Raw genomic sequence first — 23456 nt, forward strand, 5'->3', positions numbered from 1 at the left:
GCTATCCAGGGCAGCCTTCAGAAAAGGAGAGCTTCCATTATTTAAAGCCATGAATGGTTTGAGAATTTGTTTAATATATCTTTGTTCTTCATTTTGTTTTGACATCTTATGCATTATAATGTTTCTATATTTTATTTGTTTTCTTAACCATCCATCCATAAATCCTCACCCCTTTTAGATTCAATTCTCTGTATATAACAATGATTAGCAGAGATGTGTCTGGGAAATTCTTCAACCAGCCATAGTTATGAAGTTGAAAAAACCCAGTTAATAATTAAGCAACACCCATATCTTTGTGAAAAAGAAACATTTCACATTAACAGAACATCAAATAATTGCAAAAGATTAGGTTGAACATTTTTTTAGTTTCCAATCTGTGAGCAAACGGCATGTTCTGCCACATCATGAAAGAGAAGGAAAATGAAAACTTTACTCATTTAGATGCTCCTTGATATCATTAAAAGAATAACCTGGGCACAAATGGGGTAATGACATAAGTTTTGTTAGTGTGATTTCACACCTCAACAAATGCAAATAAATGGCTTTTGCAAACATGAGTAGTGTATGTCGCGATTTTGACGAATTTGCACCAAAATATTTTACTAAACTCCAGGGGGACTATTTACTAAACTCCGAATGCAGATGTATAAAATATTAATGTTAAAAGAAACACAAATTTTTCATAATTTATTAAACCCAGAGGATGGAAAAAGTCTGAATCTAAAAATCCAGCATCTCAGACCTGTCGAGGTTGCATATAAGTCAATGGGGCAAATTTACTAAAGGGTGAAGTGGCCAATGCTGGCGAAAATTCGACAGCATGACGTCATTTCGGTACTTCACCGATTTACTAATGGGCGCTGGCGTAATTACGCTAGCGAAGGAGATAGACTCTGGCGCAACTTTGCACTCTAACGCCAGGCGTATTTTCGCTCTGACAAAAGAGCGTTACTACGCGAATTCACTAAGTTTTTGTTTTTGCTGAACGTTACCTCTATCTCAGACCAGGCGAAGTGCAATAGAGTATATAGGTCCAAAAAAAGTTGAAATTTTTTCTAAGTCCCCAAAAACGCTGGTGTCTTTTCCTTTCTACAGGGTGATAGGCTGAAAAAGAGAGTAAATTTTTTTGGGGTACCCTCCTTCCCCCCTACATTTCCTTACATATGGCACATAAACTATACACTGGGCTCATGTGTAGGGCAATATAACAACTCTATTTTATTTTATTAAGGTTCCCTCAGCTTGTGTATTGTAATGTATTTGCTGCAACATATACGTCCATTCAACTTTAACTTCCCGCCGTATGCAAATTATCTAATGCTAGCGTAACTTCGCAAGTGTTTGGCGCCGGCGAAGAAACTTCACAACTTAGTGAATTAGCATTGTCTCTGCGAAGTTGCGCCTGGTGAAGTGTGGCGAAAGCGGCAAAGCCGCTGCTGGTGAATTTTCACCCATTACAGAATTTCCCCCAATGGAAGAATGCCCAAAGATTTTTTGATCTGCGATGGGTTTTGTGCAAAAAATTGAAGATTTCAGGGTTTTCGAGCAAAAATCAGAAAAAATCAGATTTTTTTGTGTAGAAAATCCAAAAAATTAGTAAAAATCGGATTTTTCACGATTTTCCCGCAAACAAAATATTTCTGCAAAATGTATGAATAAATAAGCCAAAAAAGCTGAACGGATTTGATCTGAGTTTCTTTTTAGAAAATATTGAGATAAATTTGGCCTTTGACAAATGGGCCTCACCGTGTTAAGGCTAACCTTTGCTTAGAGATAATGATTGATGTAATATTCAACAGCGAATGATTTTACATTACGAGCAGCGCTAAACATTCACAAAAAATTCAATTTTAAACAATGCTTGAGATTTTAATTACATTTCCCCTTAAGTGGTGCAAAACAGGATCTTAGAATATTGTTTAACTCTGGAGTTGTTTCACTTTATGGCAATATTTTCCAAAATACAGTATTTAGGGTTTGGGGGGTCACAAAAGATGTTGCCTGCTCGTTCTCCATCTTTCTTCACCACTGAGGAAAAAAGTGTTTTTCTTATTATAATGTTTTAGAATCCAGAGACGTCAGAGTGGGCATGTTCTGCAACCCACTAACTATTCATGAAACCAAAATAAACACACAGGATTTTGAACTTTGGCGTTATTGATTCTGCCATTGTAAAGGTTCAGAGAAAGGAAGATGGTAACCTTTTCAAGCATTCTCATTATTTACCTTCTGACCTCCTTCTGCAGCGCAGAAAAACCAGGTATGTGAACATAATTTATCAAAAATTATGCTCTGCTTAATGAAAAGAAAAACTTTTTCACATTTCTCAGTTGCAGGCTGGTTAGGGTCTTTGGGACTTTAACCATAGTGAGGACTTATTTCCTTGGTTACAACAAACCGCAGTATACGCTCAATATTGCAATATCCATGCAAACACATCAGCAACACCAGCAAAAAAAATATATATATGCCAGTAGCAAACAGATATTTTCCTTGTTGCTGACTCTCAATTAAACCTGCGGGAGTGTTTAAGAATATTAGGATACAAAATGGCTGATGGGGAACCCAACACTAGCACAAACAAAATTCTACAGTAATGCAAAGACCCTTTTGATTTAAAGAGCAAATAAAAGTGGGATTGAGAATGTTCAGAAACATATATTGCTCATAACATTTCCAAGAACAGAGAGAGACAGAAAGCAGTCATTGCCGTGGGGACCTTTGCATCTATGTATTGTTTTTTTGCCAGTTTATTATTGAGTTTTCTATTGCAATAAGCAAAGCTGTAAATCGTCTCTAGAACAATCTTTGACTAAATTCAATCTCTGTAACATTATTTTATGTTCTTTTATCTGCTCCCACCCAAGCTCTGTGATTTAACATCCAGTGGGACATACATACAATGGGGGGAATTTAACAAGGTGTTTAAATAAATAAACATGGTTTAAACGTTGTTATTACAAAGTCCCAGTGTGCCTCTATATACAGTTACAAGTACATTAGAGGACATTATAGACAAATAGCAGGGGACCTTTTTACCCATAAAGTGGATCACCGTACCAGAGGCCACCCCTTTAGACTAGAAGAAAAGAACTTTCATTTGAAGCAACGTAGGGGATTCTCCACAGTCAGGACAGTGAGGTTGTGGAATGCACTGCCGGGTGATGTTATGATGGCTGATTCAGTTAATGCCTTTAAGAATGACCGCTGTGAGTGCTTTCATGGACTGTGAATATATATATATATATATATATATATATATATATATATATATATATATATATATATATATATATATATATATATATATATATATAAAATACACAAAAGCCATGAATATCTTGTAAATTATATCCTTATAAACAGTGAGTTCTGAGGTCATCAGTTATAAACGGTGAGTTCTGATGTCATTGCTATATATATTTATATATATATATATATATATATATATATATATATATATATATATATATATATATATATATATATAGAGTATAAAACATCACAATGATGCATTTTATGTTCTCACGGGCAGTGTTCCTGTCTAATAAATCTGCAAGCAGCATTCTGGTGAGACAAAGGAGGTACAACTCAGGCCGTCTGGAAGAGTGGGTGGCTGGCAACCTTGAACGGGAATGTCTAGAAGAAAAGTGCAACTATGAGGAAGCAAGAGAAGTTTTTGAAAATGATGATAAAACTGTAAGTGGGGTTAACAACACCAAAAATGTGTTTTAATAAGAAAAAAGGGCAGTGGCTTAGTTATATATATATACTTTTTTTTTTTATTGGCTGCCTCACTCAAGGCTGCATTGTCTGTGTAAGGGAATCATGATTCTGTACCACACAAAGAAATGACTTATATATATACAGTCCAGCTAACATTTCTCATCCCACAGACTAAAAGACTTTATTTACTTGCATCAGGCAGAGGTTACTCATCTACCATTAAGTGCCCTTATGTACTACAGACTAAATTCCCTACTCTATGTACATTAGTCACAGATAATTCATCTACCAGAGGCACAGATTACTTGTCTACATATATCAGATAGAATTCATGTACCTTAGAGGCCATACTGAAGGTGATTACTATCTCAGGCTGAGCACTTCTCTATTTACATCAGCCGAGCAGTGTTGTACTGTGTTAGCAATAGCTCAAAACCAGAGAATATATGGTAGGTAATACCTTTTATTGGCTAAGTTAGTAGATGATGAAATGCAAGATTTTGGAGCTTAGTTGCCTGCTTTAAAGGGATACTGTCATGGGAAAAAAAAAAAATTCAAAATTAATCAGTTAATAGTAGTGTTCCAGCAGAATTCTGCACTGAATCCATTTCTAAAAAGAGCAAACAGATTTTTTTATATTCAATTTTGAAATCTGACATGGGGCTAGACATATTGTCAATTTCCCAGCTGCCCCAAGTCATGTGACTTGTGATCTGATAAACTTCAATCACTCTTTACTGCTGTACTGCAAGTTAGAGTGATGTCACCCCCCTCCCTTTTCCCCCCAGCAGCCTAACAACAGAACAATGGGAAAGTAACCAGATAGCCGCTCCATAACACAAGATAACAGCTGCCTGGTAGATCTAAGAACAACACTCAATAGTAAAAACCCATGTCCCACTGAGACACATTCAGTTACATTGAGAAGGAAAAACAGCAGCCTGCCAGAAAGCATTTCTCTCCTAAAGTGCAGGCACAAATCACATGACTGGGGGCAGCTGGGAAATTGACAAAATGTCTAGCCCCATGTCAGATTTCAAAATTGAATATAAAAAAATCTGTTTGTTCTTTTGAGAAATGGATTCAGTGCATAATGCTGCTGGAGTAGCACTATTGAATGATGCGTTTTGAAAGAAACATGTTTTCCAATGACAGGATCCCTTTAACTATGGTATAGTACAATTCAACTGAAAGATCATTACATTAATACAAACTGACACAGGGGATTCAGTTATTCATCTGAGATGTGTATGTAAAATTCATTCCCATGCAGATAAACTTTCCTCAGCTAGAGTCCATCGGCAGAGGTTGATTTAACTGAATTAATGTAGTGATGGTAGTTCTCAGGTAAGTGTGTCCACCAGATACAGAACTCATATCTGTACAGAACTGTACAAAATCTGTTCAATTAGCCATCACCTACATAATAACTCTAGCTCAAATGCAGAAATGTAGCTATTGCCAGTACACATACTTTTTTTATTATAAAGACTTAATAGAACCTAGTGGCCTACAGATTTATCAGTTACCATTTCCAATGAGCCCAACACATTAGGGTAGGACTCCAAGGACGATTTTGGCACCATCCAACGCGCTGCGCAAAAACTCAGGCATCACATTGGATGCGACGGAAATAAGGTAAGATATGGAAATGTCGGATGAAGTCGCAGTGTTGATCTGACACGACGCAGACACAGCGTGCAGCGTCTTCATCCGACAGTCGTGTCGCGTCGGATCAACGCTGCGACACCATCAAACAATACTATTACTTACCTTATTTCCGTTGCATCCGTCTTAACGCCTCCGTTTTTGCGCAGGGAGTCGGATCTCACCAGAATAGTCTAGGTAGTTCCTCCCTAAGGAATGGTCCTTGTATTACACACACCATCATCCAGTCCCAATGGTCTGAACATTTATTATAGTTTTTAACTTAATCTGTTTTTAATCTGAGTACATCAGCTGTAGACATGAAATGTTCAGACCTAATTAAACAATATGTGTGGGTGATGTGTTTATTAGAATGCATTATGAAAGCTGTAATCGGTTACCTCTGTAACAGGTGTGTGTTTACGTTAACTTTGCGTTAATTAAAGTCTTGAGGTCTAATTGTTATGCACTTGTTTATGCCGTATAAAAGTCACTTGTTTTACAATAGATTTTGTACTAGCACTGTTTAGCACCCTTTTTCTAAGGGAAGGATCACAGAGACCAAGCACTTCATCGATCTTGTGGTCTAGCTCTAGGGTTGCCACCCGGGCGGTATTTTACCGGCCTAGCCACTAAAACACCTGCCAAGGCCGGAGCCGGCATTACAAATTTACCTGTAAATTTGTTATACCCTTAACAAAACCCCTTGGCCCTCCACTGGAAAGTTACCTTTTCTCCGTATTCTGGCCATTGCTCGATGTGGCTCTGCCCCTTTTGCAGCAGAGCTCCTCCCCGTTTTTTGTCATGACCCTTTAAGCCACAGCCCGCCCATTTGGTTCAGGCCCCCACCACTGGGCGGTAAAAATTTTCTGAAAAGGTGGCAACCATATTTTCATATTTTTACAATGTTTTTTGAATTTGAACCCTGTCCGCACTTAGCACCCTAGGCACTGGTTTTTGCATTGCAGTGCTGTAACTAGACATTACTGGGCCCCACAGCAAATACATTTTTCAGGCCCCCAAAATGTCCAGAGGTTGACCGGTTTTACCATATTTCCCTAAATTGTTCATTAATTACACATGGTGCCTCCTTTACCTTCTCTGGAAAATAGATCATTATGCACTTTTTGAGTGCAATGAGGTATTAGTATTGCGTAAAGCATACAGATAGTGTGTTCAGCAATAGTAATAATAAATCTGTATTTGCTCATAGTTTATTTGGATAGGTAAATTCGTATATTATCAAGTACAGCACTTCTAAAAATTAATTATTCTATAGTTTTAAAGCATGCTGGCTTCTCAATTAAGAATCGAGAAAGCCAGTCAGATAACAAGTGAAATGTCTTCAAGGAAAAAGAAAATACAGCAAGTCCAGTTGATTTGACTTAAAGGGATCCTCCTGTCATCGGAAAATATGTTTTTTTAAAAATACATCAGTTAATAGTGCTACTCCAGCAGAATTCTGCACTGAAATCCATTTCTCAAAAGAGCAAACAGATTTTTTTATATTCAATTTTGAAATCTGACATGGGGCTAGACATATTGTCAATTTCCCAGCTGCCCCTGGTCATGTGACTTGTGCCTGCACTTTAGGAGAGAAATGCTTTCTGGCAGGCTGCTGTTTTTCCTTCTCAATGTAACTGAAGGAGTCTCAGTGGGACATGGGTTTTTTACTATTGAGTGTTTTTCTTAGATCTACCAGGCAGCTGTTATCTTGTGTTAGGGAGCTGTTTTCTGGTTACCTTCCCATTGTTCTTTTGTTTGGCTGCTGGGGGGAAAAAAGGGAAGGGGTGATATCACTCTAACTTGCAGTACAGCAGTAAAGAGTGATTGAAGTTTATCAGAGCACAAGTCACATGACTTGGGGCAGCTGGGAAATTGACAATGTGTCTAGCCCCATGTCAGATTTCAAAAGTGAATATAAAAAAATCTGTTTGCTCTTTTGAGAAATGGATTTCAGTGCAGAATTCTGACATGACAGTATCCCTTTAATGCTATATATATATATATATATATATATATATATATATATATATATATATATATACATACATATTTGTCTGGTTTTGGGAATACTTATTGGAACCCCAAGTAACATATAGGTGACCAGTTAATGCTACCTGCTAATCTGTTCCTGAAACTGGTGCAAAGTATGTGACTTCTACTACACAAGTTTGCAACTTTTTTTACTTTTATCTTAATTTGTTTACAAAGCTCAAAAAGGATTTGCCCAAGAGCCAAATGTGTATACTATTTAAATCAACAGAAATTAGGTACTGATAGGTTTAGAGCCCAGAGGTAGACAACCTACACTTTCAGGTGTCATCAAATAAAAACTGGCAGCATATATACAGTAGATACAGGTATGGGACCTATTATCCAGAATGCTTGGGACCTGGGGTTTTCCAGATAATGGATCTTTCAGTAATTTGGATCTTTATACCTTGTCTACTAGAAAATCATGTAAACATTAAATAAACTCAATAGGCTGGCTTTGCTTCTAATAAGGATTAATTATATCGTAGTTTGGATCAAGTACAAGATACTGTTTTATTATTACAGAGAAAAAGGAAATCATTTTTAAAAAATTGGATTATTTGATTATAATGGAGTCTATGAGAGACAGCCTTTCTGTCATTTGGAACTTTCTGGATAACGGGTTTCCGGATAATGGATCCCATACCTTTACTCATATTTGCCAATCACATTTACTGATCCAGTAGCTGGTGGGAACTGGCTTTGCATAACACCATGAGCAGAATCTGTCTTTTCTAAAGTGATTTTCAGGGATCTTATATACAGTAGCTGCTTGAAGCAGAATCCCCAGAATTTTACATTTACTGCTCTGTCATTTTTTTTACCCCATAGCCACATTCAAATGTAAAAAGAGTTGGGTAACAACACAAACAAGAGATACGTTTCCTGGGGATGCCAAATACGGGCTGTGATTGGCTATTTGGTAACCCTTTTTTGGACTATCAGCCTACAGGCTGAGTTTAGCAATCTGGGAATTCAAAAATAAGTGCCTGCTTTGAGACCACCATGAGCTCATGAGTCCCTGGTTGGGGGTCACAACTTTATACCTATATAATATATTAATATGGTGGCAGGAGCATTTTAGGGTCTGCTGCCACCAGCCCCTTTCTGACACCCCTGGTGATTCTCTCACCTTCCCCCGTGGCTAATATGGAACAGTAGTGTTTAGTAGGTTCCTAGGAAAATGGTACAACATAATTATGTGTTGTTATTTTTTTTCTGTTTTAGAAAGAATTCTGGAAGCAATATATAGGTAAGTTCATTTTAAACTAAATTAAATTAGAGACATGAAGTCAATTTTCCTTATATATGGATGCAAAGCAAATATCTTCAGATTAATTGTACTTTATATTCTTCAATATATTTGTGCAGTAGATATGTTAATTCAAATGAATTTATTCAGTTAAAACACAGCTGCTAAAATGAGATAAGGGTTCACATTGTTAACCAATGCAAAGAGATGGGCAATTAATTCATACTTCATAAATATGTCTAAGGGGCCGATTCACTAACTTCGAGTGAAGGATTCTAAGTAAAAACTTTGAATTTTTGTGCTCCTCGACTATCGAATTGGCGTAAATTCGCCTGAGTAGAATGATTCGAATAGATCGAGCGCAAAAAGGCTGTGACTATTTGCCATTCGATAGTCGAAGTACTGGATCGAGCGCAAAAACGCTGCGACTATTCGCCCATTCGATAGTCGAAGTACTGTCTCTTTTAAAAATACTTCGACTGCCTACTTCGCCACCTAAAACCTACTGAATTGCTTTAAAAGCCTATGGGAAAGTCCCATAGGCTTGTTTTCCAAGTTTTTGATCGAATAAAAAGGCATTCGATCGAATGAAAATCCTTCGATCGAATATTCGATCGAGTGCCTATTCGCCTGGCGAAAAGTCGCCAATTCGACTATTCGCCAGCGCGTAAATTCGCCCAAATTGCCTATTCGATTCTATTCCCCAGTCGAATTTCGAGGGATTTAACCCCTCGAAATTCGACCCTTGATGAATTTGCCCCTAAAAGTATGAAAACTACACCTAGGGGCACATTTACCTAGGGTCGAATATCGAGGGTTAATTAATTCTCGACATTCGACCGTCAAAATAAAATCCTTCGACTTCGAATATCGAAGTCGAAGTATTTTGCGCTATTCCTACGATCGTTCAATCGAAGGAATAATCGTTCGATCGAACGATTAAATCCTTCGAATTGAACGATTCGAAGGATTTTAATCCATCGATCGAAGGATATTCCTTCGATCAGGAAATTGTTAGGAAGCCTATGGGGACCTTCCCCATAGGCTAACATTGGCCTCGGTAGGTTTTAGGTGGCGAACTAGGGGGTCGAAGAAATTTTGAAAGAGACAGTACTTCGACTATCAAATGGTCGAATAGTAGAACAATTTTTAGTTTGAATCGTTCGATACGAAGGTCGTAGTCAAAGGTCAAAGTAGCCCATTCGATGGTCGAAGTAGCCATATTCGACCATTCGAAATTCAAACTATTTTTCCTTTATTCCTTCACTCGAACTAAGTAAATGGGCCCCCTATAGTCACCCATACTGCCAGTAACAAGAATAACTGTTCTCCGATTATTAAATTAAGGGCAGGCTGATGGTGAGACCCCTACTAGACCCCTTTGGCCAAACTATAAATAAGGAAAACATTTTGGAAATATATACATTATTTACTTTAATATATACTGTTTTTCTCTTCTGTCCCTGGCCACTACCGAAGCCCCAAGTCGGACCACTGGGGTTTTTTTTACCAGAAAAGTTGCCCTTAGACCAACCATTTTGCGAAAGCAAAGCAGGATCCCATATGGACTTGTCTGGGGTTTTATTGCTTAGCTATTACAGTCATGAGAACATTGCACTTTTGCAGAGTACCAAAATGTAATATACTCCAATGGTTTCAAGATGGTATGATGCCATGGCAATAATTCCTGTCTGTTTAAAACCATGTTAATGCATGCGATAATGTTTCCATAGCAATAACTGAACATGCACTGTGGCATGCTGGTGGATAATGTATTTTCACAATAGGCTTTTTTCGCATGACATTGTAGCCATTTCAACTTTAAGTTCTTTTGGACCACATGCCATTATCTATGCTAATGCATAAATACATAGGGCCTCAATAAGGAATAAAGGGTCGAAATACTACTATCTTAGCAGTGTCCCCAATTATTAACCAAGCAGTTACCTAGGTTCTGTAAGTGGAGGGCCCTGCCAACAAGTAGATTCGAGTCCTAATGGGAAAAAAACATGGTGTGCAATGGCCCCATTTATCTTCAGTTCCTGCCTGCAGTTTTATTGTAATGTTACCACATAGCAATATTGTTGAACACATAGTTGGACACCTATTTCCACAAAACTTTTGAGGTCTATCCTCTCATCAGGTCAGCAGCTACTTTTTGCTCACAACAACCTGCCTGTAATATCAGCTTACCCACCGTCTAGTGGGCGGCAGGGACGCCCGCCACGTGGTTGTTGCTCCTCTGGTGCCGGTTCTTCCTATGGCGCACTTCCGAGTTTTACTCGCCAATCTGACCCTTGCCTGCTTGCTGACTATTCTACGCTCTCCAATCCTGATCCTAGCCTGTCTAACCATTCCTTGAACTCTGCCTGCACTGAACCAGTCTGTCTGACTATTCGTCAACTCTGCTTGTGCTGGCCCAGTCTACCTGACTACACTTTAACGTCTGGCCTGTTTTCTGAGCTGTGTTGCCTTCCATCCTATCTCCTTGGTAAAACGATTGTGCCCTTTTGCTCGTCCAGAACTCTTGCTAGGCTCCTCTCCTATTAAGACCTGGTGTCATCCAATTAGCGGAGTGCTCCTCTCGAAGTGAAAAGCAGCTGCTACAGGCGGAAGCGGAACAGAGACCAGAGAGCCTAGCACTTGTTCTGGATTTAGGGTGCCAATCATGACGCTGCCAATCTGTCTGACCAATTCGATTTCAACATTGCATTAGGTAAGAACACATGCAATAAAACAGATCTAAGGGTTTTCAAAAGTACTGAGCTTCATTATGCTGGGAATGCTGGGTACAGGCCCAGCTACATATCTGCCCAATGACATTGTAGAACTCCATTGTTTTGTAATTCTGAGTACTTTTTTTCTAAAAATATTGGAGAGTGCTTAGCTGGCAGCTGTGACCATTCTTTTTCCAGCAGACAGATATAAAAGCTCAAGTAAGACTGTGCCTGTGTTTTATTAATATAACTTTAATCAAAACAAACAAAATATAGTTCACATTGAATTTTCAGTGGAGCAAGTTCTACTACCAGGAAATTCTGTCATTTTGAATGGATACAAAATGAGTTCCAGGCCCCTCTACAATGCATAGCCTCCCTTCTTTAACAGGTAGTAGACTAGAAGATCTAGGGCCACCCTTTCATTATCAAGCCAAATCAATGTAGACTTTTATCTTTAATTCAAGGGGTTTAATAAAAATATGATATGAGTTATTTAGGAATTACAGCCATATTTATACCTTGTTCCCAATTGTCAAGGGTATTTGGACAAACATCTAGTTGTAACTTAATCATAAATATAATGATCATTTTCAATACTTTGCTGAAAATCCTTTGCAATCAATGATTGACAGAAGTCTGAAATAAAGGGACATGAACAAATGTTGGGTTCCCTGCCATGTGGTGCTTTGTGAGGTTATTGCTACAGCTGTCATCAGTAGCTGCATGTTTGTTGGACTTTCTGTCTTCAGTTTTGTCTTCGGCAAGTGAAATGCTTATTTGAGTTGAGCTGAGGTGACGGACACTGCTATTTATGAATATTCCCCTTCTCTGTCTTCAAAAGCTCTTAGGTTTCTTTTAACAGTATGTTTTGGTTCACTGACCATCTGTATTGTGAAGTATCATCCTATCAGTTCTGCAGCATTTGGCTTAATCTGAGCATATAGTATAGACATATAAAGCCCAGAATTCATCCTGCTGCTTCTGCCAGCCGTGATATTATCAATCAGCTAGTGAGCCTGTTCCATTGTCAGTCAAACCTGCCCACAACATAACACTTCCTCTTGCATAGATCAGGTGGTATGGGCTTGAGCTATTACATTCCTTATTCTATACTTGTCTTTTCCCATCATTTTCAAGGAGTTTTTCTGGAAAAATCATGGAAAACAATCTGCAATCATTCAGTTCAGTTGTCTTCTGTGGTGGTCCAGGCTTTTTGGCATTGCTGAGCTCATCAGTGCATTTCTTCTTTTATGAACATACTAAATTTGACTAATCCTAATGTGTCTGCTGTCTTTTTGGTCTTTGTTTTCATAGCCTAATGATGACCTGCTTTACTTGCATTGACAGCTCTTAGCCCTTACAGCAACACCTTCCAAATGCAAATTCCATACTTGAAATCAACTCCAGACCTTTTACCTGCTTAACTGTTAATGAATAGCCCACGACCTGGCCATGGAACTGCTTAACAGTCGATTGTTCAATTATTTTAAAGTCCCTTCACAAGGAGGGGACTCCATATTAAAAGTGCTGTAATCCCTAAACCATTCAAACAATTCAGATGAATATATCCAAAGTTAAAGCAGACAGTTGTTGCTTTTAGCCACCATTCACTATATAATATGAACACCCAGGAGAGCTTCGGCACTAGGCAGGGTCGGACAGGGCCGGCAGGAAACCAGGAAAAAACCCGGTGGGCCCCCGGCCCAGACCCGGTCCTAGATTGGCCCGAAGAGAAAAAAAATTGTGCGGCAAAGTGTGCCTTGTTGTTCGCCCATGCGCAAGGTGAGTCTGCCTTTCGCGCTTGCGCACCGGCATTTGTGCATGCGCGCGTGGGCTCCCGAGATTTAAAACCCGGTGGGTCCTGACTGCGACAGTCCGACCCTGGCAGTAGGTGCCACCCTGAGGCAGTCTAGTGGATGCCACCCCTCCACGCTGAGCACCACCCATGTCAACTCCAATAATCTTTTGGTAAAAACCTAAAATAAAAGTAGCTTTAATAATTCCAAATATTTATGAATCTGTAAAAAATTTGAAGAATTGGGTCTCTTTTTGGATGCAACCTAAATATTAGTAAAGGTATGGGATCCATTATCCAGAAACCTGTTATCCAGAAAGCTCAGAATTACGGAAAGGCCGTCTCCCATAGACTCCATTTAATCCAAATAATCAAAGTTTTTAAAAAATATTTCCTTTTTCTCTGTAATGATAAAACAGTACAATGTACTTGATCCCAACTGAGATACATTTAATCCTTAATGGAAGCAAAACCAGCCTATTATGTTTATTAAATGTTTTCATGATTTTCTAGTAGACTTAAGGTATGAAGATCAAAATTACAGAAAGATCCATTATGCAGAAAACTCCAGGTCCCGAGCATTCTGGATACCTGTATCACATTTCTCCAGCATTGTCAAATAGGCAAGATTTTCATTTGGGCAGTTAAGAAGAGTATATAAGGCCAAAAGTGTATACATGCCATCTGCCTGGCAGTTCTTAACGTTAGGATGAAAGTATCTAACAAATTTATTTGCAGTGTTTCTTCTCTGCTTGGAAAACAACAAGTATAAACCCAAGGGATATATTCAGTCTGTAAGCTCTCACTTAAACCTGTCTCGTTTAAATCCGTTACCAGGGAGGATGATAGGTTTTTAGCTCTGGAGATTAATTTCCAATTAAATATGCCTTGTAAATCTGTTTCCAGTAAAACCAAGCTAAGTTAAAATATCTGCTGAGGTTTGTACAGAAACATCTTGTCATAGATCACTCTTTAGATGTTCTGTATGCCAGTTCTAGCTGTAACAAAACAATTATTTACAATGGATTGACACGGTAGGTGTCATGGGCCTAGTTGCTTAGAACTGATGCAAAATATATCTAATTTTCTGTGATGATCAAATGTGATTTATACTTCTGTCAAGAGTGTCTCAGAAATGAATACATAGCGTGACTGACTCATTACTCATCCCTGTCTACACAATTCCAAAAGCCGTAATCAAGCAAGACTAAAGGCAATTTGACTCACAGATACATTGTTATTGTTTAAAGTAAAGGGACCAGGTCACCAAAAGAGTTAGCTGATTTGAAATATTGAAAATAGTTGTTTGTTCAGGCATTTAAACTGTAACCTTGAAAAATCCAGATGTCATTTTAATACTGTGTGCCTGAAATGACCAAATTTTCTTTGCAACTTTCATCCAAAATTGCACTTGCTCTCATATATGAGTTCCAATGATTTATTTATTGTTTTCCCCACTGTAATTGGACACTGAGCAGTAGCTCCTTGTGACTTTAACCTATCTCTGTAGTAATGAGGACTTAAATATGGTGTCAGGAGTTTACCCATCAGGGGGGGGGACAATAGGAGGACAATTGTCCCGGGCCCAGTTCATTTTAAGTGTTAAGGGGGGCCCAGCCGTGCTTCTCTTGCTGGATTAGACAGGACCCCCTTGAGACTTTGAAGTAGGAGCCAAAGCCGAAGAAGGTAAGAAAACTTGAAAGGTACCAAAGGTACCCATTTTTTTAAACCCTTGAACACCAATGTTTTTTGATGAAGCCTGGCCACCAATGTTTTTTTGAACTTGTGGGGGGAGGCTGGACACCAATGTTTTTTTTTTACTTTTAGGTGGGGGGCCTTGGCCACCAATTTTTTTTTACTTGTGGGGGGCTTAGGCCCAGAAAATTATGTGTATGGTCCCAGTAAATTCTGATGGCAGTACTACTTACCCTAAATGCAAGATCCCCAAATACAGAGAGTGGAGGAAATAATTGGTAAATCCAGGAATTGCATACTCCTAACATTTAGGAAACAGAACAAGGGACAAAAAGATTTGTTGCGTGCAGCGTGGCCACGCCCATTTATTTGGCCACACCACCTAATTACCATGTTCATTTTACATCATTTTGCAGCTTATGAAAGTTTGAACACGTTTCTCTGGGTTATATATGTTATTACAGTTTTGCAAATGAAGGTGAATTGCCCTTTAAGCTGTGCGTCTTTGTTCTTATCTTATCAAACTGTTACAAAAGAATGCCTGGGCTGTCAAGACCCAATTACGTTAAAACCTTTGTATCTGTTTCTGGCTGTTCAGTGCAGCAGATCAAAGAGAAACTCTGGACTTGAGCTGTCTAAAGAGGGACTGTCCTGCTCAAAATGGGACAGTTGGGAGGTATAGAATAGGAGAAAACGTAGGGGAAGCCAGTGATCAGGCAGATCCAGAGAAAAAGTAAAAGTTAGGAGCAGATAAAGTAAATACTGTATGTGAACAAGCAAACATTGATATTGCATGAAATCAGAATCAGGAGAAAATACAGTCAAGAATTTTGCAGAAGTTGAGACATACATACAAACAAGGTTTCAAAAGGAAAATGGCTTTTAAAGGGCTTTGGCATGGCTGCAAGGGGGATGATATCACAACAGTATTTATCACATCACTTTGGCAAGAGCCAGTGGCATAACTACCAGGGTACAATTGCACCAGGGCCTGCTACCCTTGCAGCCCGCGGCAGCTCAAAACTGTGTGTCACATAGTGGATATTATGAACTACACTTTTTAGAGAGGTTTCTGATTTCCTGTGTACTATATTTGAATGTTTCTCTCTATGGTTTTATTAACAGTTATTATAGAGGAAAGTGCATGTTCAAATGAACTTTTAGTAAAGTAAACTGAGGCAATCTGCAATTGGTCAAGTGGTGTTTTTATTAATTTCTAGTACGTCTATAATGCTTTTGTTTATCTGTTTTCCAAGGTCATGCCAGGTAACCCAGCAAATCAAAATCAAGATAAACATGAACTGGATAACTACAAAAAAAATTAAATATAAAATATACAAAATGAGGAGGGTCTTATAATATCAATTTCCATAACATACTAAGGGCCTTTTTTTAGTGCACTAGCTCTCGTAATTAAATGAAAGTTTTTATATGATATAAAATAAAGTAGTATTAGTTTTAATAATATTTATGTCTAGCAAACCAATACAGGCAATAATTCTTATATAAAATACATGCGCAGCAGATATTCTTGTGGCGGTTAATATAGAACAAAAATTTGTAGTAAGACACTCTTGTTGTACCTTATGTTGAAGGACTCTGGGAGTGTGAGTTGTAACCAATAATGTGTGTATATACAGAAGGTTTTCTGTTCTGGGCCCTAGGAACTATGGAGTCCAAATAAATGACAAATTTCTAATGAGAAGAAAAAATACTGCAGTGTTTAGGGACAAATGCACAATCCCACGTTGGGATTTGTAGGATATACTTTATGTATATGGAGAGACTGGGATTAAAAAATTGGGGGTTTGAGGTGCTCATGTATAGGCCCTTGATCATTTAAGGTAGAGGTCACCAACCTTTTTTTACCCATGAGCCACATTCAAATGTAAAAAGATTTGGGGAGCAACAGAAGCATGAAAAAGTCCCTTGGGGTGCCAAATAAGGGCTGTGATTGGCCATTTGGTAGCCCCTATGGGGACTAGCATTTTACAAGAGGCTCTACTTGACACTATACTTAGATTTTTTGCAATTAAAATGTGCTTCCAAGCCTGGAATTCAAAAATAAGCACCTGCTTTGGTGGACACTGAGAGCAACATCCAAGGGGTTGGAGAGCAACATGTTGCTCACGAGCTACTGGTTGGGGATCACTGATTTAAGGTAACCATTGGATGGAAATTTTAAAAAGTACAAGAGAGCCAGTGGCTGATAATGCTTACTGCAGAAGCCTGCACATGCGAGACAATGCCCCTACCAGCTGCTTCTGAGATTTAATGTTTTCTTTATTAAAATTAAAAACCAAAGGGGGACACTATGGAGCTTATTTATTATGCGGTGTAAAAAAATGGACAGATAATAACCACCCAACAAACGGCGTAACATTTTTCTGCATACATGTTTTATGTGACTGGAAGCGAAATGGTATCCAATTTGGCGTTCACGTGGAATAAAATTACACACACCTTGATATGTGTGCAACATTGCTTTCATCTATCATAAGCAGTGGTGCATGTGAAACTTCAACATATAATATTTTGAAAGTTCTTAGAGCTAACAAGCGTATACAAGTAGAAATGGCCTGCCTGATGATAATTACTTTTTTTTGCTATATATGCTTTTTCATACAGATGGAGATCAATGTTTATCAAAACCCTGTTTAAACGGAGGTGCTTGCAAAGATGATGTTAGTGCTTATGTGTGCTGGTGTCAGCAAGGATACAGCGGAAAGAACTGCGAGCTAGGTATGTGTAATAACTATATATTATCAGCCCCGTCAGGAATAGTGCACACCGCTACAAACTGTCTGTATCTCCCGGCTCTGTGAATTATGTTTTCCAGGGCTTTCTTGAGCTTGCAAAGTTAGAACAGAATACTATGCTTACGTCTTGCTTTTATACTGCCAAATTGTGCCCATGGCAATAGCAATTTAAAGGGGATGTAAAGTCTTCCTATTAGGGTCTGGCCACACATGTAGTTGTGGCGACAATCTCCCCGAACTGCCTTTCGCCTGCCCTCTGCCGGCTAAAATGAAAATCACCATACGCGGCTCTTTGTTTTCCGAAGTCGCCCGAAGTTGGCTCACGAAGAAACTTTGGATAAGATAAGAGATTCCTAAAAACAAGCAACTTTGCATTATACATGCTTTACTTTATTCTTACTGTTGTGAAGATAAAGGACCCTGTGTCTTCAGCTCTAAAATGAAGCCTCATTCAGCCCTACTTCAGCTAGACACTTAGGCAGTCACTGGCTTTCCCTATCTCTCACTGCTGCTAGAGCCAGTCGGAACAGAGAATACACCAGCTTGCTTGCTTCTGATTGGCTAATGCTGCACACATGGACCTGAGCAGTAGGAGAGGGATAGGGTTACAACAAAAAACCCTTTAGATTGTAAGCTTCTTTGCACATGGCCTTCCTCACCTTTTGTTCCGGTATTGGTTGTGATGTATGTAACGCCATATGTAACCTCCTTATTTGATCGGAATGGTAAAGACTTTGATCTGAATGGTTAGTGGAGGGTCGGGAGATGGGAAAGTCTGATCGTACGTTGATTCGTACGATCGGATCTTTGCGTCTATGGCCAGCTTTAGAGTCAAGTGTAACCCTTTCCTCTACTGGTTTCCCTGGACATTAACCCTTTTGGTCTAAAATAGCCCAAAATAGCGTTACAGCTAGCCAAAGATTTTGTGCAGGAGCTGGCCTAAACCCGCCCAACCTGCGGGCAAATAGCAGACTGTGGCTGCAGAGGAAAATGGCTGATTATTTCAACAACAGTAAGAATAAAGTAAAGCATGTATATTGGAAAGTTGCTTGTTTTTAGGGATTCTATTAGAATCCCTCAACTTAATTGTCATGTGTCTCCGCAAGAGGGGGAAGTTGGCCCACCCTGACTTCTCCTTCCAAGAAATTGTTTGTGAATTTAATTCCCAACAACACAAAACATTTTTTATACTTCCCATCCCAAGGCAAGCCTTCATTAGATTATCTTCTGCATTATCATGAATAGGTTCATCTTCAGTGGGATGCTACCCTATGTGATATTAGCTTACTTGCCCTCCCCCCGGAACATTTTCTGCAGACACCCATGTTAATTGGAAGACTTTACATCCCCTTTAAGTTCGAATTCTGGGGTAATCAGTATAAATAAAGTCATTCTTCCACCCAGATTTAACACCTCTACAGATTCATTTTAGTTTGCAAAATAGTAAACTTGGTACATTTAGAAAGTCAACTCACTTTGTAAATCACAAAATCAATCCATTACAATATATTTTTTTTTTAAGAAATTTTTAAGAAAAAACGTGCACCTGTATGTACCCTTACTAATTTACGTCATTACATAGTTCAATCAGGTTGAAAAAATGACCAAAGTCCATCAAATTAAACCCCTCCAAATGAAACCCAGTGCACATACATACACATACAGTATACTCACACCGACCCTCCATACACTCAAACTATATATACAGGTATGGGATCCATTATCCAGAAACCAGTTATCCAGAAAGCTCCGAATTACAGAAAGGCAGTCTCCCATAAACTCCATCAAAATAATCCAAATGTTTAAAAATAATTTTCTCCGTTATAACAAAACAGTAGCTTGTATTTGATCCAAAATTATTTATAATTAATCCATATTGGAAGCAAAACCAGCCTATTGGGTTTATTTAATGTTTAAATGATTCTCTAGTAAACTTAAGGTATGAAAATCCAAATTACGGAAAGATCCGTTATCCAGAAAACTCCAAGTCCTAAGCATTCCATATAACAGTTCCCATTCCTGTAGTGTATAACAAACTATAATTTGTATACGGTTTGAGGAGGGTTTTTCTGGTATGGAAGCAGATAAAAAGTTATTGGCTTGGAAGTATCTATCACTAGGGACTGAATAGCCTGTTAATTAATCTCTTCATTATCCACTGAATATTTAGAACCATCATTTTTATTTATTACATGTTATTCATTTATTGTATGTGCTTTGTTTAGCGCTGCCTGTCATTTGTTCAATTATGAATGGAGGATGTGACCACCTGTGCAGGAAGGATCCAGTTAAGAAAGTGATCTGCTCTTGTGCCAGTGGATACAAACTAGCAGAAAATGGCAAGACCTGTGAGGCTGCTGGTAAATAGCTATTTACATTTAACTGTATAAAATCTTATCAGACTGAGAATATTTATTTATTTATTTAATTTTGAATCCTTTCTGATTTAGCAGTTTTACAAATCATGGACCTTATATATGCTTAACATCTGGCATATGACTTCTCCTCCTGCGCCTACTAGCAGCACTGCCATTCCAAAACTCAATTTATCTAAGTTAATGCATAAAATACAGTAAAACTATTTTTAATATGTTATCATTGAGTTAAGGATTTACAAGGCAAATGGGGGTCTTTTTCTTTGTTCAGCTGTGCTTTTATTTGTTTCCTGTTTTTAACATGATGGGAAATTGCACCCTCATGCCTTGATCTTTCTAATACAGTGCCATATCCATGTGGAGAAGTTAGTGCACCTGAAGCTCTGCCCAAGCAAGAGACCCGCTCATTACTGGATTTTATAGAGCTCAATGAAACCAGCACTGCTCATCCTGATACCACAGAAAAAATCAAGGAAGTCATTGTACCTGTAACTGCTGATCCAAAAGTCAGAATTGTTGGTGGGACTGACAGTCTGAAGGGTGAATTCCCTTGGCAGGTAATATTTTATATTGACTTAAAAGGCACCTGTCATCTCAATTTTTTTTTCCCCTACCAGAGGTGTGGGGTAATAGAGCCTGAGCTCTGGTTGGGGAAGCAATGTACAATAACCCTATTAACACCAGACATGCCCTTTTACTTACTACAAACATTTGGAAAATCAGCATATTAACTACAGATGTGCCTGGATAATTACTATAGAGAATGGATAATCAGCCAACCAAATATGCCAGTTTAATTACTACAGAAAATGAAAAAAACAGAATATTAACACCAAGACATGCTAGTAAAATCACTGTAGAAATGGCCAATGAGCACTCCATTAACCCGAGACAAGTCTGTAAGATCATTGAAATATGGCCAATAAGCACTCCATTATCTTGAGACAAGGCAATATTAGCACTGTATAAATGGCCAATTATCACTCCATTAACTCCAGACATGCCAGTGTCAATGCAGAAATGGATAGATTAAAATCATTGCCTCATCTACACTTGGACACAGGGGCGCTTCACCAATGAGGCAAGTTGAGGCTGTCACCTCAGGCGGCAGCGCCCCACTAGGTACCAGGGGCAGCAAAAATGCTGCTCCTGGTACTTTAAGAGTGAATTTCTAGGGGAGGGGGGGCAGCAGCAAATGCTGCTGCCTCAGGCGGCGGAGGCACAGGCAGAATACCAACACCAAAGTTCTTTCCTGTTGCTCCCATGTTGCTTGCCTCTCTCTCTCTCTCTCTCTCTCTCTCTCTCTCTCTCTCTCTCTCTCTCTCTCCCCCCCTCTCTCTCTCTCTCTCTCTCTCTCTCACCCTCTCTCCCTCTAACTGGCTCCTGTATAAAATATAAGATGGCTATGCATTCCACAGTGGAATGCACAGCCATCTTGGATCTTCCTCCTCTTGGAGCCAGGGAGCTGAGAATAACAGAAGATAAACAGGGACATTTAAACATCAACCCAGGACAGAGGGCTGTGAGATGAATATCTTAGAGGGACATTTGGGAGGTATGCAAGATTCCTGGGGGGGGGATCGCCCCTTGCCCCTATTTGTGAATGCCCATGGGCTGATATACTGTATTGAAATAAGAGATCTCTGCTAATTTAACTTTTTTTAACATTGACCTCTACAGTATAGGTGATGGAGGTGGAGGTCCAATCTAGTTTTCAAGTTTTCTAATTGATAAATCTTTGATATTCAAGTTTTAAGAGCTTAATTTAAAAGACAGGCAAGATCTTGAAAAAATCTAATTAATTAAACATTTTTTAACAAATCACCGCTAAGTGTGTGTTTGTGGAAAAACCATAATATATTTTCATAATAATAATAATATATATTTTTTGTATTTATTCTTTACCGTGTTCACTCAGCATTGTAGCATATACCATATTCAGTGCTGGAATTGGGGTGGGATATGACTAAAGTGCATGCAGAGGTTGAGAATTCTGGAGCTTTTTTTTTTTTTTTTTGAGAATTCTGGAGCTTTTTTTCTTTAGAGTAGCAGAGCAGAGGTAGGAATAAACAGCTTAATAAAACAAGACCTAAGCTTGCCACTGGTGCCATAAATCTCTTTAAATAGCCAGCAACAATACAATCTTCTCATGCCGTAGTCCCCTGAAACACTTAATGGCAGCCGGTTAGAGTGCACAGCATGTGGGAGTGGATTGCATGAGCGCCTGTAGTTCTTGTCACCCATGCGCTGTAATTGAGAGAAGTGCATGGTCTTATCGCCTGCCGTTTAAAAGAAGTAAACTGTGACAGGAGATGATCATGTTGTTGCTGGCATGTGAAAAGGTTTATGGTACCATTGGCCAGGCATCAGCCGGGACTCTTGTCCTTACCGTGTGAGCCACTGGAGGCTCTTGGGCTGGTCCTGACCTTGTTATTGATGTTTCTGAATTTGCCTGTTCCCAGTTTGTCTCCTCCCTGGTCTCCGTCCTTCTCATGACCCTCATGTTTTTCCTATTCCCAATAACCTTCTCTTTATAATCCTTGCCCTGAGCCTTGCTCAGGGCTGAGTCATTGAATGTCTTTTGTTTGTTCCTGTTTGACCTGCCGACCTGAAAACCTTGATACCTGAGAACCTTGTCTTTGTATACCTTGTTCCTGAATACCTTTTACTTTTTTCCTGAGTGAGTACCTTAAGTTCCTGTGTTCCACATTTTTTCCTCACCTTGTGGATACCCTGATTATCCTTTTGCCTGTTCCTACCTTTTGTTTTCGGTGTTCTGGCTGCCATTAAATATTCAATCTACTATCATCATGTCTTTGCCTCCAATCACCTATGGGTACACCCCTGGGCTTCCACCATATCCAATCCCCATGGAGTGGCTATCCTCAGTTATATTGGTTCCCCGTTGTAAACCTTACACAAGGTTAGGGTTTGCCTCTGCAGTCAATATTTATTTTCTGGACTTCAAAATAAATGTAATGTAAAATCCTTCTATGAGTTCTGGGGTAATTGTACATGAAATTGCTACTGTGTCATTCTATTATCGGTTCTGGGGTAATTGTACATGAACTTTGCCACTGGGTCATCCTTCTATGAGTTCTGGGGTATTTGTACATGAAATTGCCACTGTGTCATCCTGCTATGATTTCTGGGGGAATTATACATGGAATTGCCACTCTGTGTATTTATATTTCATAGTTTTATTGATGGTGTGTCAGTGCAAAGTGATTTAGTTGGGGGCATGCCCGCCAAAGTAGCTTCTAAAAATTTGCAGCGCACGCAGCATCCCTTCATTCCCTTCATCCAAATTCAAGCACTGACTATATTACATACTGATTATATAAGAATCTGTATGGGATGTTGCACAAGCTTGATAACTTACTGTAATAGTGTTTCAAACAAGACAGTAAATAAGCAAAGCTGCATTTCACTTTAATACTTTTCTGATAC

The 23456-nt window shown here is 38.9% G+C and overlaps 1 protein-coding gene across 1 annotated transcript in view; it reads left to right on the plus strand.

Annotated features, from left to right (window-relative positions):
• The first annotated feature begins 2182 nt into the window (after positions 1–2182).
• Positions 2183–23456, plus strand: part of f9.S (coagulation factor 9 S homeolog) — a 36808-nt gene continuing 15534 nt past the window's right edge. The window contains 6 exon segments of the mRNA NM_001098678.1: positions 2183–2260; positions 3536–3699; positions 8638–8662; positions 17501–17614; positions 19857–19991; positions 20352–20563. Of these exon segments, the coding sequence (NP_001092148.1) occupies positions 2194–2260; positions 3536–3699; positions 8638–8662; positions 17501–17614; positions 19857–19991; positions 20352–20563 (717 nt within the window). The 5' untranslated portion in view covers positions 2183–2193.

The sequence above is a fragment of the Xenopus laevis genome, chromosome 8S (genome assembly GCF_017654675.1).
Source record: "Xenopus laevis strain J_2021 chromosome 8S, Xenopus_laevis_v10.1, whole genome shotgun sequence".
Lineage (NCBI taxonomy): Eukaryota > Metazoa > Chordata > Amphibia > Anura > Pipidae > Xenopus > Xenopus laevis.